An 18,051-nucleotide genomic window follows, 5' to 3' on the forward strand; every position below is an offset into this window, starting at 1 on the left:
AGGCCTTGCTGCCCCTGGCTGTTGCTGGGCTTTGCTGTCCCATCCTCCCCACAAAGCACTCTTCCCCTGTCTGCCTCTTCCCTATCCCTTGTGCCTGGCTTTCCTCTCCCTGAGGCTGTTTCAAGAGGCTGAGAGGACAGCCACTCCTCTCTAAATCCAGGAGGACCATGGCGCCGGAGGAGCGGGCAGCAATGCACAGCTTGGAAGAAACTTGGCAGGAGCACTGGGGGTTGGGAGGCAGCAAAGTGACCTGTGGAAGCCATCAGCATTGCCTGGGCAGGCATCAGGCCAGCAAGATGCAGAGGCCAGCATGAGGGTAGCACAGAGCTCGCTCGGAGAGCTGGAAGTGTCCTCAAACATCTGGCACCATACTATTAAAAAGTGTAAGTGAAAACATTTCTCTCTGCAAAGTACTCCCCCATCAACAAAAAATATGAGATTTTGAAACAAATATTGGGAAGAAACTGAAAACAACCCAGATGACACCTATGAAATTCTGTGCCATATGTTGTTGAACTCTCCTTTAAGACATGAATGGAAAGAAACCTGGAGATCAGCCCCCAAAGATCCAACATGGATACAGTGAGCAGATAACTGTTTATTATTGCACGTAATCCAGCAGAACAACCGACAGAAAACTCCAGACAGTAGTACACAGATTGTAGTAAACAGCTTGCAAAATCTGTGATGAAGGTATTTTTGTGTGAAGAGTGAAATGTATCTGCATCTTTGTAAGACCTGAAAAGTATAATGCAATATCCTAGTCAGTTTTGAAAGCATGCAGTCTGAGGTAAATTTGTTAGTTTGCATCTAAGAAAACAAAATCCCTAAGGGGCTATATATATGTATGTATTTATATCCATATCAGTGCAATATGGATATATTTATACGTCACATAAAAGCAAATCTACCTACTTTTCTCAGAAGGTTACTAGGAGGAACGCACATTACTGAGTGCACATCACACGCATAAAAAATTGGGGGTGGGATTAACTTAGCTCTGTTGTAAAAGATCCACTTTGTGCTTAGTGGCAAATAAAAGCCCCTCAGGTCTCTCAATGGAAATTGTCTCAGTGGTTGATAAAAGCAGTTGGCATATGAAAACTGCAGAGCTGGCAAGTGAGTGCCAGCAGACAGATAAAACGTTAAAGGCAGCAGAGCCTGGGGTTTGCAACACATTTATACTTAAGGGAAAAAAAAAAAAAAAAAAAAGAAAGAAAAGAAAGAAGCAAATTGCTACTAAGCTATGCTCTGTGGAAGTGTAGATGATGCTGCACAGCTTTCTCAGGACTGGTACAGCCACATGGCTTAAAAGGGATCACATTCACTTCTCCCACAGTTAATACCATGTATTTGCTACTGTGGCAACATTCCTGAGCTGAATAAGGTTAAAAAATAAACTTGGTTCAGAAAGAAAAGTATTGAATTATGCTCACTCTCTTGTGCCATAATTAGAGCAGATAAATTAGGCAGGTTTTGCCCTGTGTCTCCAGTCAGTGTAAACCCCTGCCTGTCTGCCATCCTGCCTCTGAAATCCTTTCATATTGACCTTTGGAGCAGACTGGGCATCTGTTTTTCTCCTTAACCATCATTTCCACATTCTTTCCAGTCCCTCAGGTTTTCCCACCCAGTCCTGTGCTGTGGGACTTCAGAATACACAGAGATTCACAACCAACTATAAATAACATTTCTGGTTATTTAAAAAGGGATAGAAAATACATATTGCTCTTAAAAGAAGGAAGAAATACGTCCAAGCACTCAGCCTCACACCAAACCCTAACTTCATCTTTGCCAACTTTCTAAGCTCATACTGCTAAGGATCAGAGCAGATCATGATGGAAACATCTCCTTCCAAAGGTCGATCTCTGTTTCAGCTTTGGGAATATTTGGTACAAATCACCCAAGCCTCTAAACCTCACACACAACAACAGCAGCTAGAATTGCCCCTCTGTACTCTACCTCTGCTGAAAGCCTGGCTGATACACATTTTTGAGCCCAGTGCTCAAATACGTAGGAGTCACTCAGATCTCTGCACCTTTTTCCACTCAGGAATAACATGATCTCTCCCACGACAGCCACCCTGAATCTTCTGGCTGGAAATTCTGTTCACTCTTGCAATGAGAGAGCCGAGGAGCACCCCCCTGCAGCCCAGTGCACCAACGGGGAGGAACCTGCAAGTAAGTACCTCATTTTCATTGTAACTCACACCATTTTCATAGAAAAAAAAGGCAGAGGGACAAATTCAGTACATCTGTTTCCTTTCCTATAACAGTGGGAAGCTTCCCACCGCAAGATGTTTCTGTGCAGAGCATTGCTGGGTGTCAAGAGAGTGCTCGGATGGTGCCTGGTCCTGAAATAGGCACCATTTCCACCCACAGCACCCCCCCATGGATAAGCAGCCCCAGATCAGCCAGTCCCTCCCACCCTAACCCACGGATCGGCATGGGCAGGACTCCGATTACTCTTCAACAATCCCAGTTTCAACTTGATCCCCTTGCTCAGTCCTCCATAGGTGGAAAACGACTCCAAGTGGTGGGGAAAGGAAAGACTTTGTTTGTCCCTTCGGATGACTTCCAAGCATGGAGGGTGATGCTGTCCACCCGTAGCCATGGCATTGCTCTCATGAGTCACTTTGGTTGCTGGGTATTGCTTATCTCCACACCATCTTTGGGAAATCTCTGACACTGAGTCAACCAAGGGAATTTCAAAACACATCAGTGTGTATGGTGAGACCTTCTCATTCATTTTCCTACTGCTACAGATAAATCCCTCATCCCTGGCATGACAGGACAGTTGATGGCTTTGTTGAGAACAATTTAAGGCAACTGCTATTTTATACAAAGAGGAGAAGGAGGCTGAATTGCAGAAACTCTAGCTTTCCCTTGGTAGATTGCAGGGGCCAGCCACAGCCTGGGAGCAGGGAGACTGAACTGATCTTCAGGGCACTTTTGTTTAAGGTTCTTGTTTGCAGTGCAGTCTTGGGATCTCAAGTCCTCCTCTTAGGTGTTTCCAGGTGGCTGAGATTTAATCCCTGCCAAGGTCTGTGGTCTCCATCAGCAGCAATGCCTGTCCCAGACAGAGATGAACAGGAGAGTCAGGGGGGAGGAAAACACATGACTGGCAGACAATCAGGTCTCTCTGCAAGGCTTTCAGCTGCACAGGCTGAGTGGGGACTAATAACATGATAGAAGCAAGTGCCCAACAAAGCAGCTTTATCCCCCAGGAGGCTCCAGGAAGGCAGCCCAACACCCTTCAGGGGGCTTGGCAGGATGAGCCTCACATTATGTTCCAGTGAGACCCAAGGGTAAGTTTCACCCTTGATGGGTTTTTTTTTTTCAGTGTTAGAGCCCAAGGCAACAGAAATCTTGAGCAAACCCATGACACATTCCTGGGTGCAGGAACCCAACAGGCATAAGAAACCTCACAGGATTTTATTGCCACCAAATCCAAATGCAAACCCTCACTGTCATTGAAGTACTGAGTGATCTCCAGTTTAACCTTAGTCAACTGAGTCACATCTCAGCTCATATTTACCTTCAGTAACACAGCTACAGAACAACCACAGCAGAACTAGCACGGGTGCAACTAGAGCTGCAAATTTCAGTTTCACGTTTTCTTTGTGTTCCTGCCTCTTGCTGGGCCGAGTGCCCAGAAATACTGCAGTGCATGAGTTAGTTGGCAGCAGCAGCCAGGGAACAACAAACTGAAAATGTTTCTTGCAGAAAACAAATTTCAAATTTAACATCATACACTCTTGCACTGGAAGTCTCTGAGAGTCATGTCCATCCAACTGTGAAAGTAAACTATACTGTGGTATTATATCCAGCCAACACATTTCAATTTTTAAACTCTGAGGAAGTGATTTTAAACAAAGACTTGAGAAGTATCCACTGAAAGTACTCCACAAATACTCTTGGAACAACAACGGGGTAACTGAGGATCTCAGTCCTCAGTGTAAGGCAATTACCTCATTTGAATAAGTGCCCATGCATTTCTACCACTGGGGCATCCATAAGTGAATTTGTGTTGGCTCTAAAGACAGTCAACCCTAAAGTGCCCAAAATGAAGCCTACAAATTCAGGATAAAAATCTTATTGCCCATCTTACCTTGTCCAAGGGGCACATCATGTCAAAAAATGTACAAATAGGATTGCCAGACCAATGTTCAGTAAGATGACCATGCAGATCACAATTGTGTTAGGTCCCTGGAGAAAAAAAAAAAAACAAAAGAGAATATTACATACTGCAATTTCAGGTGAGGAGACAGATAGAGTTTGATTCTGTTACTCAAAACACCTCCAGAAGCACATAAACATGGCACTTAACAACCAGCCTGAATTTCAAACTATTTGAATCTATCAATCCCTTTCCTATTTTGCCCCTGCAAACTCCTGCTAAGGAGGCTGAACCAGCAGAGATCTTGACCACAGGCACACAAATGGCCAAGCCATCCCATGTCAAGCTTCTCCTCCCACCTCCATTCTCCACCTGCAGCACAACATTTGTAAAGTTGTCATTTTTAAGATTAACCAATGCATCGGTATGAGTTTGTTCTAATTTCAGACCAAAATATTTCCAAGTTGTGCTTTTCTAATGTCATGTGGGAACCATTCATGTCTAGAGGGCTGCAAGATGAGAAGCAGTGGGCTAATAAAATGTCTAGTTTTACAGCTGCATTTGCTAACAGCAAAATTGAATTCCTGGATTTTAAATGTGGGAAATCAACCGGTGATTTGATACTTCAGGTCAGCTCATGAAGTGCCTCTACTGCAAAAGAGCAAAAGCAACTGTAAAAAAGAAACCCCACTCAACTTTTACTTCCCTATCCTACATTTTTACCTCAAGTTTCCAGAGCCATGTTGGCTGGTAAAAGGATGGGAAAAAAGAAGAGAAAAGTGTAAAAAATTAACCAGAAAATATCTGTTTCCCTCAGATTTTGAATGAGAGAGACATGTCTGATGTCTGAAAGAGTATCTACCCCGGCACAGAGAGGAAGTAAAAAATAACAGGGTTATGAACACCAGCCCCACCAGCCATGGCAAAAAGGGCTGGGAAGGTGTCAGGAGAGATGGAAACAAGACCCTCCTCCCTCCAGCAGGCTTTGGGATCCCAAAAAGAACCTCTGGACACCTCTCTGAGCCCACTGCAGTGCAGAGACCATGGGATCTGCATCCCTCTGGACCCTTTCTGATCTCCCGGAGGAAAACAAAGTAAAAAAACCAAAGCAAAGATGGCCCCCAGGAGTGCCTCCTGGGCAGTTCCCACATCACCTCTTCGCACTCCTCCACCTCTTGTGCTGCCACTGCCAGCGCTGAGCCCTTCTTGGCCCCCGCCTTGGGCTCTGTCCGCCCTGGCACCTTGGCCTCAGTCTTCCTTTCGGCGGGGGCTTCGGCCCGGCCCGCAGCCCTGCGCTCAGGGCTGGAGCGCTGCTTCGGTTCCTTGGAGCGGGGCAGCTCCGCCTTGGCCGCCGGCTTCTCCTCCCGCTCCTGAGGTGGGGTGGAGGTGCCCGCCCGGCGCTGGAGATCCCCTCGTGGCTCAGGGGTGGGCGACTGGGGCTCCTGGAACTGCTCCTCCTCAGAGTCCATAGCAGGGGAGACCGGGGAGGTCCGGACAGCGTAGCTGTGGTAGCCCTTGACCATTTCAACGCTGGGCTCCTGCGCCATCCTCTGCAGTGGCCCGATCTCCATCTGCGTGGCAGGATAGCCCCGGCCCCGTGAGGCTGGCCGGCCATCACCCTCAGGGGGCAGGGGGCTGCCGCCTGCCCGCCCGCCCGCCTCAGCCCAGCTGCCCGGACGGAGGGCACCGTCCTGGCGGGGGGCACCATCCTGGCGGGGGGCACCATCCTGGTGGGGGGCACCATCCTGGTGGGGGGCTGCCTTGGCTCGCTTGGCCTCAGGAGGGGTCATGGGGGGACTGGGGGCCGGGCGCTGGGCCTCCTCCTGCTCATGGAGTTGGGGGCTCTCGGGGGGTGTGGGGGGTGGCGGGGCACCGGAGGGCCGGGGCGCCGCCTCCTCCATGTTGATGGCGTGCTCTGCGTTCTCCATGATCTCATGCAGCAGCTTCCGCTTCTGGTACTCGGGGCCTGTGGAGACAGGGGTTGGTATGAGGAGCTGCAGCCTGGCTGGCCACCCCAGCTCCATGACACCATCGTGCTGTTGTGTCCCCCTGCCCCAATGGATTTGGAAACAATCACAAGAGGGTCGGGGCTGCAGCCTCTGTGACTGGGAGAGGAGGTCCTCCCAAAGCAGAGCCTGCTTCCAGAAGGGCTTTCACCCAGGATCCCAACTGCATGCTGCCCAGCCAGGAAGAGACAAAGGAACAGGTAGAGATCTCCAGATGCGAGTAAAGAAACAGTGAAAATCTGCAGCCCCACTTGCTGTGGTCAAACAGGTGGGTTATCTTGGGGCTAAAGAGCTCTAGTTCCTGCCCAAGTTTGTTTCTCATGCAGGGCTGGCAGTTTCACAGTCCTCCTCTGCAATGAGCCTTGCAGGAGCTGCAAAATCACCTGGCACCATCACACAGGCAGTTCAGGGCTTCAGTGTAAAAAATTAATCAAAAAATATCTGTTTTCCTCAGATTTTGAAACAGAGACCTGTCTGGTGTCTGAAAGAGTATCTACCCTGGCACAGAGAGGAAGTAAAAAAGGACAGTGTTGCTCCTGCTTCAGTTATTCACCTACCATTAAATCTTTGCTTCTTATTAACCTTAGGCAATGTCTGCATGGCAAACTGCAGCCCAGATGGGGTCTGGGGAGTTCAGCCAGAGCCTGACACCAAAGATATCCATTGTGGCTGAGCAAAATCCACCACTGAACCACCGGGAATATCTTTCAGAGTAGCACTGTACAGTGCTCTGTGTGCTGGGACAGAGGTCCCCACATGTCACTGCCAGTGAGAGCACCAAGAGCATGATCTTTATGTGCAGTGTGAGGTCACAAGGCAGCTCGTCTGAAAGCAAAGCACACGATTTTGAAAGTGGCTTTGGCCTCACCCAGCTGAATCCAAGCCACACAGAGGGGCACAGACATTCAGGGCTTGCTCTGTGCCCTTGAACAGCACAGACCCTGGAGCTGCACCTTCTTCAGCTACCTCATAGTTTCTCCCCTCATCTTCTCAACTCCAAGAACTAATGCAGACTTATGCCTGCTTGGGAAACTGGGAGTGGTACTCCTTTCCCTCTAATAAATCAGTGGTGTGATTTGCAAGCTGCTCCCTCCTGCCCATGCAGGCAATACCTCCATGGCAGAGAGGAGAAAGAGGGCACTGGTTTTGGCTGCTCTGCCATGCCTGCACGCTCCCGTCAATCAGCAGGGGACCCATTCAGGGCCATTTATTTCTGGCTGCAAGTGGATTATTTGGAAGCTGCTTCAACAGTTGTTCAGGCTCCTCAAAATAGGCTGCCTGCATCTCCAGGCTCCTTGCTTTCTCCTGCTGCTTTCTTCTCCTCCTGAATAATTCACAGCAGAAAAACCCAACCGCCTGGAGGGCACCATCCAGCCCTGACTCTCCTCACCTCCCAACCTTCACCTCACAGCAAGGGCATTGGCTTCTGTCCCTCTCCTCTAAACTACTAGGGTTGATATCCTAAGTGAAACCCAGTGCTAACTACTTGTTAGAGAGGTGAGGATTGCTGAGAAAGATTGCTCTGTGCCAAACCCAAGGATAGCAGGGGGAAATGCAGATGCCCAACATTGCCAGGGTCTTCTCACTGTACAACCAGCACCTCTGACTGCTAGCAAAATCCAAGGGTAGAATTCTGTCTGTCTGCTCCTGGACAGCATGGCCATGTAGGAAGAGATATTTCCTCTTGTTGTGCACTTTGGGAATTTAGAGATTTAAAAGAACCACAGGCCATTGAGAAAGGCCAGGACCCAAGCAAAATGCTACAAAAAAGCAGTGAGAGAATCCAGCTCCCAAGGAGCCAGCAGTGGAGGACAGGCTGCTTCAGGCATTTGCAGAGACCATTTCAATTGTCTCATTCAATTGACACGGGTGGAAAAAATAATCTAGCTAGATGTCAAGAACATCCCATCAGGAATTCCAGTTTCCTTTGGCTCTGAGCTATAAATACCCCAGTGTGCAAAGGGTGAATGTGGAGCAGTGAGTAGCAGCTGGGGGGGCTTATGTCAGGATCAAGGGATGTTTCGCTTTTGTTAAATGAAGTGCTACATGCTGGCTGACACCCCAGCCCAGGCATTGTGGTGTTCCCTCACTCAAAGCTAGCTCTGGTGGGCCTTACTGGGTTGTGGGGAGGGAAGGACAGCCCTCCAGCACTGTGTCTCCCCAGTTAGTAGGTGCAGGACAAGGTGGGAGTATAGGGAATTTAGGTAAATCAGTCAGCATGACTCTTCCCAGCCAAGCCCCAGGTATTAGCTGTTCCCCTTTCCCACTGCATGCCATGTGCTGGGGTGCAGTACTGGAGACCTGGAGGCACTGAAATCAGAGCAGGAGCAAGCAATGGGTTTTGCTGAGCAGGAGCCAACATTTGGCTCCTACCCCCAGTTTTGCTGTTGTGATGGCCACTTATGATCCTGCTTCAGAAGTCACAGGGCACTCGTTCCAGGTAAATCAGCTGAGTAATAAGAAAGACAAGATGAAAATGTAGGCACTTGGACCATTGCCTCCTGCTCTGCTATTACCTGCCCTTTCTGGAAAGGAATGCTTTCCAGGAAGAACATGTCTTTAGCTAACTTGGTCAAGGGAAAGGTAATGACATCCACAATACTGCTTCTAATATTATCTTTCCCATTTACTAATCCTCAGTGCTTGGTCTCATGGAAGAAATCTCTCAAGTGTTTTCCCAGTCAAATAATCAGCAGTGATGCCAGCAAATAAATAGGGGACCAGGGATGTAGCATTTTGCACTAATATCTTTCCCATAGGGTACTACAACTCCCAGTTAGCAGAGTCTGATCATACCCTGGTTCAGAGTGAGGAACCATAAGATATGGGCTTGTGAGTCAATGTCCGAAGCTGTTTCAAGAAAAAGCCATGAGGGATATACCTACAGGAGAACTGCAAATAGACCTGAGCTCCCTGTCTGCTCTGCCTTCAGTGTGTGGAGACACACGGGGGGAGCTTAAGGAGCTTGGGGTGGACTTTCCCTCCAGGCTATGGAGAGAAATAAGGTAACGTATTTCAGGAGGTAAAATAGCAGTGCTAGGAGGACAGCTTCAGTGCAGGGGGCTGGATGAACTTCTGCAAAAGAGGATTTAGGATAGACAAGAGGGCAACTTGAGGAGTTATAAAGGAGGTAAAGCATTTGACAGATTCTTCAAGGAAGTTGCAAAATCTCTCTTAGAAGATGCCTCTGGTCTTACCTGGCTGGTAGAAGTCTGGGGAGAGCTCCCTGGCCATCATCCTGGCTATGCCCGATTCGTTGTTAGCTGCCTGAGCTGCCTGCTCAGAACTTTCAGCCTTGGCTTTGGCATGAGCTGTTCTGCAGAGAGAGGAGGGGACAAGATGAGAACCATCTGAGCTGAGATCAGCCCAGCTCCAGGAGCAGACTCTGTCCAGTAGTAAAATCAAATCAGCCTGTCTGGCTTCACACAGCACTCAGAGCCTTCCCACTCGACCCAAAAACACTGCACCTGAGGAGAAAAGAGGAGATTTTCAACAAATAAGGGGCACAGATGCTTAAGGCTAAGGTGTGAAGGTTGCATTCAGCCACACAAGGAAATAGAGCATGTGTATCTGCAAACATGAGCACATTCATGTGTTGCAGTGGGGCAGCACATGCTGCAAAATGGGTTTGCTGCTGTGCTGTGAAGCACCAGAAACCTAACTCAGGGGAAAGCCTAGGGCACCATCACAGGCATCTTTGCAGCATAAAGGGGCAATAATGTGACAGATGGACACTTCTGTCACCAGCCCTGAGGTACTGCACCTCGCCAGCATGACACATTTTACTCCAAACATTTTTCCCACAAGTCTCCAGCAAACAGCACAGCTCATCCAAGGGGTTCTTTTACTCACCCCAGCCCGAGGGGCTGCTCTCACCACTGCTAGGAAAGGCAGAGTTATTGCCTCCCTTGCAGCTTGGCTCCCTGAGTCCTCTCCACTCTTTCCCAGCACATCCCCTCCTCGCTCCATGGGGCTACCAGAGATATTTTGCTGGCCAGCTGGCATATTCCTCACATGCCTCAGGCTCAGGGCCCTGTGATCTTTATGTTGAAGCAGGGTTGGCTTTACAGCCCAGCTGCTCACAGTCTGGGAAGGAGCTGACTTCAAACAGCAAAGTTGCACCTTAAAAACAAGTGAGGGTAAAGCACTATATACTCAGCTGCTTTGTTGCACTCGGGGCTTATGGAGAGGAGAGCTGCTTTCCCCTGGTCTCCGATCTCCCTTGCTGAAATAAAGGAGCATACACTGGCTGCACATGCAAAACCACATAATTTTTGATGGGCAGTTAGAACCCCTCAAACACCAATTCACTACTCTAAAACCTCTAGTGTAGTCTTCCCTTTTCAGGCTGAGGCTGGAATCTGGTCATGCTTTGGGACAAAAAATGGGACAAAAAATTTCTCATCCCTGCAGTGAAAATGCTTCATAGGAATTCTTAGACTGTCAGTCATGAAATCACGGTTAATTCTTTTTCAGTAAACTAAGATGCAGTATGCAATGAAGAGTAGCTGTGAGGAAAGAATTAAACATAGGGCAATAATCCCAAGTACTACAGACAACAGTGTGACCTGACAGGGAGACGAAAAAGCAGTTCATGACCCTGAGATAGAGAAGAGGTTGCAGAGGTGGTGTGGCTCTGCCTGTCTCTCACTGGGATGACATCCAGCTTTGCTGGAGCTATGAATGACCTCCCTGCCCACACTCACACATTATCTCCACAGGCTGAGCTGCCTGGAATTGCTGTCATTCTTGATCTTTTTATCCAGAATTATTACATCTCTTGAAAAACCTTGAGACAAGACATGATGAGGCAGAAAACAGCAATTTTAAGCCACTGATCACAAGCAGGAGGTCTGAGGCAGCTCTGAACAGAGAAGGCACCTCCTTTTTTGGTAGCATATAATCAGAGTGATTAATTCCACTATAATCTGGCAAGGGCCAAGGGGGATCTTTCTGTGCTTTCCATGTCTGGGGGATCAGAGCATGCTGGGCGCCCTGTGCCTGGGGCTCACAGCCTGCCCGGCGCCAGCCCTGGAAAGAAGTTTGTAAAGTAAGGATCCAGCTCCTCATCCAGACAGGACGTGGTCCGACCCCTGCCTTTGTCCTGCTGCTCTTGGAGGACTGGATTCAGCACACAGAGATGAAATCCTCTCTTTCAGATGCTCACTGAGCCAGGCAGAGGCTGTCCCAGTCACTTCCCAGCCAGTCAACCAGCCAGCTGGCCCCAGCTTGGGGAGCAGCAGGAAGCTCCTGGCAAGTCAGTGGATGATTTCCTAAAGGTGAATTCAAAAAAAGTATTCTGGAAGGGGACTAGAAGCAGGGGCTGCTCCCTCTAGTAGTAGGGACATAGCCAGACTTATGCTGATGTCTGCAGGTGGCTCCCAGATGCCCAGCCTAACCCAGCAACTGGGTCCAATGCAAGGGAACAACCTGGGGTTGCTGGAAGTGACAAGGCAGGTCTCAGTTATGCTCATCTCCTGCCGCAGGTCTCCTTTCCTCCAGAAAAGCTGCTGGATGCTATCTAGCTGCTGTGTAGAGACTGGGGACTGCAATTCCTCTGTGCAAAGAGATGGTGAGGCCAGGAAGACCCCAACCTGCATGTGCTGAGGAGCTGAGCCAGAGGGGCAGGAGGCCAGGGAGGCGATGGGGCAGCACCCAGGCTCCACACACAGGGCTGTCACAGCAAGCTGAGCAGCATCCCTTCAGGATCCCCTGCTGCCCTGGAGGTTTGAGCTGCACAGTGACTTCACCCAGCTCCCTACTCAGCAGGAGATGCCCAGCCTCTGCTCCTGTCCCTCTGCTTGCAAAGTCATCCAGAAGCACTTGTTTGAGGGTACTGAGATCAATGGAGCTGCATTTTCAAATCTGGCACCTCCTGCAAACCACGTGCTGGCCCTGTTGGCATCCTGTCGTGGGGAAGCTGTGGCCAATGCAGAGCAGGGCTGTTCCCTGGCCAGTAGCTTGGCTCCCAGCAGGGATGCTGATGCCCTGTGCTGGGTCCCACTAAATTCCAGGTTTCAGGGAGGTAGGAAGATGATCTTTGAACCTTGGACATGAAATACATAAAAGGAAAATTTCTTCCAACGTTAAGATCTGATAAAAAACCAGAATGAGCTTTTACAAAAAGGAGAACGTTGACTTTTTATTATATGCATATAAATCTGATAATTTGCAGGAAGCACTTGACTGAGGGCCATACTTTTTGATTTACTGCTGCTTGTGCAGTAGCTCCCAGCCCTTCTGCAGAAATCAGCCCATGCAAAAACCAGCAGAGGAGAAAGCCTGGAGATGAAGGAGGCCAGGATGAAACCAAAACAGAGGCCCACAGATTTCATAGCACCCAGCAGCAAAATTTGGAAGCCCCTTTTCAAAGCAGTGCTGGAAAACAAACCATGAACATTAACATTAATGTTAATGTCAGACATTAAACATGTCTGACAGACACAAGAAAGGGCCTTCAAAAACCAACGCCAACACTCGCCGCTCCAAGTACCATCTTGGGATGAACATTTCCCAGTTTCACCCTGAGCCATCTCCCCAGGCAGTGCCATTAAAAATAACCCCAGTGAATTTTTCAGGAGGAGGAGCAGAGCCCTGCAGAGAGCAAGGAGAGGTATGTGGGCAATGTCTGAGTCCTCCATCTCAGCACCAGCTGTGTCCTGATGGCTGCTCTGGGGCCACCCCAGGCAGAGAGGTTTCACAGCCTGGGTGGGAGAGGGAGGGTTAAATGCATCTGCTGTTTTATTTGCTCCTCTGGCAGGTCTCTAATTCTCTAATGATTTTTGTACTAGTGCAGGACAGAGCAGAACTCCTGTCTTTCCTGGCCAGCTCCCAGAAGCACTGCCCAAATCATTCTTCCGACTGCTGCTAAAATCCCCTGGGGATACACGAGCCGCAGCTGAGCACCGTGCTAACAGGTGAGACCCAAAGCCAAGCCAGCACACCCCTCTCTTTGGACAGTTTATGCAGTTTTGCACATCCACATTGGATTAGACTGCAAATGAGATTGGAATTAGCAGAGAATACTGAAAATACCAGACAGGGCTGGGGCGCCTGCAGGTGCAGCAATGACCTTGTGGCTAGAAATAGGGGAAGAGCTCAGCTCTCTGCCCAATGGTTGCACATTTGCTTATTAAGGGAAAGACAGACTTGTCCAGCACTGCTGTTCCTTCTCCATCCCATTGACTCAACAAACCCTGAGAAAAGACCAGCTGAGCATTTTTTCCTTGCCATTCTTAATATTATAAGCTGCAAAAAAAACCCCAAATCCTGTCATCAAGCATATAAAATTCAGTCAGCTGTCGAAACCAAAACTTCTGCTACGTTCTCCTCTCCTGGAAACTGGCTTTTCCATCCCCAGCCAAATTCCTGCTCAGTATCTACCAGGAATCCTTTTGTCCTTCTGTAGAAACTTAAGATAATGGTTCTTGGCAGGGATGTTTGAAGCACTCAAAAGGGATACAGGGAAAGCTGCAGAAGTGCTTTTGCTGATGGCAATATTGTCCCTGCTCCATTTACATCATGAAGATCAAGGACAAACAGACTTGTGTTGGGGGTCAGATGAGATCACCTTCAATGGTCCCTTCCAACACAAAGCATTCTTAAATTCTATCATAGAATCATAGAATCATAGAATTGGCTGGGTTGGAAGGGACCTCAGAGATCATCGAGTCCAACCCTTGAACCACCATTGTGGTTGCTAGACTCTGGCACTAAGTAACCAGGACCCAACCAGGACAGACACTTTCTGGCTTCTCTGTTTTCCACAGTCTTTGGACTTGTGTCACCTCTGTAGCCAGAGAATCCTTTTTTCCCTGCTCAGTCCCATTCCAGCTCCTTTGTGCTTCTCCCTCTGCCTCCATGCATATGTGGGTACCAGCAAAGCTCTGCTACCCTCATTTGCCTCTAACCAGCCCAGAGGGATGAATATACCTTTTCAGGTCATTCCTCCTACCACCTGCTCCCACATTCAAACCCAACTGTGTGTCCCTACCCCAGTGGCATCCTGCTCTGAGAGCCAGGAATACCTTTTACTCTCTTTTTGCTCCATCACTTGTGTGAACCTACTCACTCAGTTTAGACTCTGACATCCCCAGGGTGAGTGAATCTGCTGGTTTGTATTATAGACTCTGCACCTGTAAGGAGTGATCTAAATTATGAATTAAGCATAAACAAACAAAAACTGCCTTCTAAAGGAAACACCTCCATACTGCTGTGTATGTAAATCCAACAAGAGAAACCATCCTGGCCTTGCAGAGCAGCTCTGCCCTCCAGCCTCCCTTCCCTCACAGCCAGCTGATGAGAAGCCCCAGGCTTTTAACTCATGATACCAGCACTTACACAAAAGTGGTGGCATTACGGTCATGCCCAGGCTGTTTAAATTGGACCTTTTCTCCTTCCTTCCACAGAAAGGGCACAAACAGGCCATTCAGCTGGGACTAAAGCATCCTTTTCTGCACAGTGCTTCAGAAGCAACAGGCCTGGCAGATCTCCCTGCCACCTAACAAGCTCAGCAAGCATCAGCCTTTGTGATTACTTGGTGAATTTTTAAAATACCGAAACATTATCCTCAGCTCTAAATAGCTCAGAGCCACTTGCATCTTTCACCAAGGGATACTTCCCCTCGGAACAGTTAAAGTGATATTAATCTTACAGCACTCAGATCTGCAGCTGTCTTCAATAAGACGACAACTTATGCACCCAGACGTGTGCACGGGAGATTTGATCAATTAATCTCCACCTCCCTAATTGCCTGGGAGCTGAGCAGGGCCAGGCAGGCAGCAAGCAGAGAGGGCTTGGCCATGCCAGGCTGCACGGGAGCTGGGGGGCTGTGACAAGGAAACAGGGCTGGCACAGACCGTGGCTGCTCTCTGGTTCCCCACAGCCCTCAGATGCCAGGCAGCAGCTGCCCAGAGCCAGCTCTAAACAGAGCACAGCAAGCCAGAGCTCACGGAAGCATCTATGGGAGAGATACCTTTGGGGAAAACAAAGGAGGATTTGGAGCTGCCCCCTGGACTCTTCCTCCTCCCCAAGATTTTCAGGTCTGCTCCTTGCTGCCCTGGGTGCAGATCAAGCAGAGCCCAGAGGAGCAAGTTGCCCTGAGCAGCACAGCCTTGGGACTCTGCCCAAACACCACAGATTTATTCCATCTTCCATCACAACCATTACCAAGGGGGATCAGCTAATGGTCTGGAGTCCCTTATTTAATTTAGCTACTGCAGCAAGATCAAAGCAGCAGGGTTAGCTCATGATGAGTTTACAGAATTTCTTTACACACTGACAATCAAGGTCCTTCAGCCTTTCATCCCCCACCTGTCCTGCCCAAGTGAATTAATTCCCATTTTCAAGAAAATCCCAGAGCTGAAGCAATCATTTGTTCTGAGGGACTCCAGATTCACTCCTGTCCAGCCCCAAGCTCTGCCAGAGGGAGAACATTCACACCCTGAGTATGTTTTACCTGTTTTCCAGCCCTACCAGCACTAACATGGCTCAGAAAGAATGTTTTCTCCTCTAAGATTGTTTGGGTTTTTCAATGAAAATTCGTAGCAGCTTCTAGAGCTGATGTTTTTCAGACTTCAGCAATCCAAATCAATAGAAAGAGGAACTGAAGTGTGTTTTTTTACTGTTCTACTTTTGTCTATTAAAAAAAAAAAAACAAAAAAGAGGGATTTATTTATTTGTTTGTTTAAGGAAATTAAGCAGGCAGATTTCTTAAAATATTCCATTTGGTCAGAACCATTTTTCTCCCATCCCCACTTGTCTCCCGAGTTGGCATTCACAGGTCTGAGGTCCAGGAGAAATGAGAGAGAGCAGGGAGCTGCAGCACCCATGTCCTCTGCACCTGCATCCAAGGCTGCTCAGGGCACCCAGGTGGGTGGGACACCAGGTCCTCCCTGGCACTCACTGTAGGCCCAAGAAGGCCTCACAGGAGCAAAACAACAAAAAACTTGAACTCAGAAAGCTAAAGGGCTCTGGCTTGGCACCAGGATAAGCTGAAAAAAACAAATATCCCTTCTCCAGGAGGAGTAAGGGTTTCTGTATCTCAGGCTCTATATTAAAACTGGACATTTTACTTAAATGTTTTTTCCTTTTTCAAGATAAGCCCATTTCACATTCCATTGAAATGACAATAACCTTGGTGCAAAGCCTGACTGAAACAGATGATTTTCAAGCCCACCTTCCTGCCACCTGATTTTAAGCATTTGGATGGGAGTTGAAGCCTTCCTGCTCTGCACAGCAGCAGATCAATTGAATGACAAAATACCATTTGCCACAGTTGTTTCTGCAGATTGAAGTCACTCTTCATTTTTCCCTTTCTGTGTTTGTAAACTCTTGAGATAAAGATTTCCCACAAGGTCAGAATGTACAGTCCATGAATCCCACTTGCCCTGCCTGAGGTGTACCCATCATTGGGACTGATGTCCTGCCATCCCGACTCTTCTCCTCTTGAGGGACCCCTACAAGACACAGCTCACTTCCTTCAACCCCACAGACCCAGGGAATCCTGCAAAAAGCAGTTTGCTTCCCAACAGATGCTTACTCCTTGGAGCTACTGAAAGTCTGTGCTCTCTCTTACCCTAATAGGGCATGAAAGTGCCTGAGGAAATTCCTGTGAAAAACAGACAAAGCCATACGCACTCTCCTCTGGAGGCAAAATGCATCTCAGTGTAATGAACAAAATGGGCCAAAAATGTGTCAGTGCTGGAGCCACAGCCAGCCTGGGCTGGAGCTGAGGTTGTTCCAGGAAAAAGCTGAAGGAAAGGGGTGAATGCATCACTCCATCACTTGTTCCATGGCACCAAACCCCTCCAGCCCATGAAGTCCCCCACACAAACGACACACATCATGGGGGTTCCCCAGACCCAAACCCTGGGGCTCGCTGTCCCCACAGTCATATTGGGCTAGGAATGAACCCTGCAGCCTGCTTGGCAGGGCTGAACTAGCAGCAGAGGTGAGTCAAAGGTCTTTGGGGTGGGACGAGGAGGGTGACACAAAAGTCAGGCAGTGGTTCAAAACAGGCAGTACTTCCAGAGAGCTGGGGAAGTAAAACCTTCCAAAAAACCCAGTTCAACCAAGCCCAAGACAGCCTGTTCAGTCTAGATCATGTGTAAAGACCAAACCCTGGCTCTGGGACAGGGGCTGGGTGTCCCTCATCTCCATGACACAAGTGACACAAAGTCCCAAGCTCCTGATGCATGGCATGGGAAGGCTCAGATGAAAGCATTCCTTCCAACCAAACCACACATAATGACACCACAGCACCATGGCACAAGGCAACTGGGCACGTTCTTGCTTCAAGAGCTTTGAGGGAAAGCTGAGCTGAGGTGGCCCTGGCTGAGGTGGCATGGGCCAGGCAGGTTCCCTCTCACCATCCCCACTGATGGTTATCTGGACACTGACCTCAGTTTGTGCTGATAAGCCATGTGGAGGAGGTCACTCCTGCTCAGGAGCTGCAAGAGGAAAAGGTCTTTATTTGCCTGGTTTCATGGGAAGGAGAGATTGCTGCTGGTACAAGTGCTGTGAAGAAAGCAGAGTCCCAGCCCTGGGCCTCAGGTGGTGTGGAAATAGGTGCCAACAACTGGGTTTCTATTAGCCAAGAGTGAATGAAACAGGACTATCTTTACAAACACAATGAGCTGTGTGAAAATGTCTATGGTGGGAGAGCAGGACCAAGGACCATCCCTTCACTGCTGTGTCCTGGCATCCAGCTATGGCAGGAGCTGTGTAGCTGGCCTCATTTCTTCCTGCTTGTTCCTGTGGAAGCAGCAAGATGCTCATTCCCAGTATGGGGTCCATGGGACAGGCATAACACCCAGCCATCAAGGACCTGTCCTTGGCTCCTAACACACAGCTACCTCCATGTGTAGTTGACCTTGCTCAGAATGAGCCCCACTGGGGACACAGCTCCCTTCTGTACCCCATAAGGGAT

The 18,051-nt window shown here is 48.8% G+C and overlaps 1 protein-coding gene across 1 annotated transcript in view; it reads right to left on the reverse strand.

Moving 5' to 3' along the window:
- Positions 1 to 578: 578 nt before the first annotated feature.
- Positions 579 to 18,051, reverse strand: part of JPH2 (junctophilin 2) — a 31,106-nt gene continuing 13,633 nt past the window's right edge. Inside the window, exons 3-6 of the mRNA XM_030462909.1 lie at positions 9,320 to 9,438; positions 5,271 to 6,082; positions 4,108 to 4,205; positions 579 to 3,066 (exon numbers count right to left, since the gene is read on the reverse strand). Of these exons, the coding sequence (XP_030318769.1) occupies positions 4,125 to 4,205; positions 5,271 to 6,082; positions 9,320 to 9,438 (1,012 nt within the window). The 3' untranslated portion in view covers positions 579 to 3,066; positions 4,108 to 4,124. The remainder of the gene's footprint in view (positions 3,067 to 4,107; positions 4,206 to 5,270; positions 6,083 to 9,319; positions 9,439 to 18,051) is intronic.

Source organism: Calypte anna, chromosome 20 (genome assembly GCF_003957555.1).
Source record: "Calypte anna isolate BGI_N300 chromosome 20, bCalAnn1_v1.p, whole genome shotgun sequence".
Taxonomy (NCBI): Eukaryota; Metazoa; Chordata; class Aves; order Apodiformes; family Trochilidae; genus Calypte; species Calypte anna.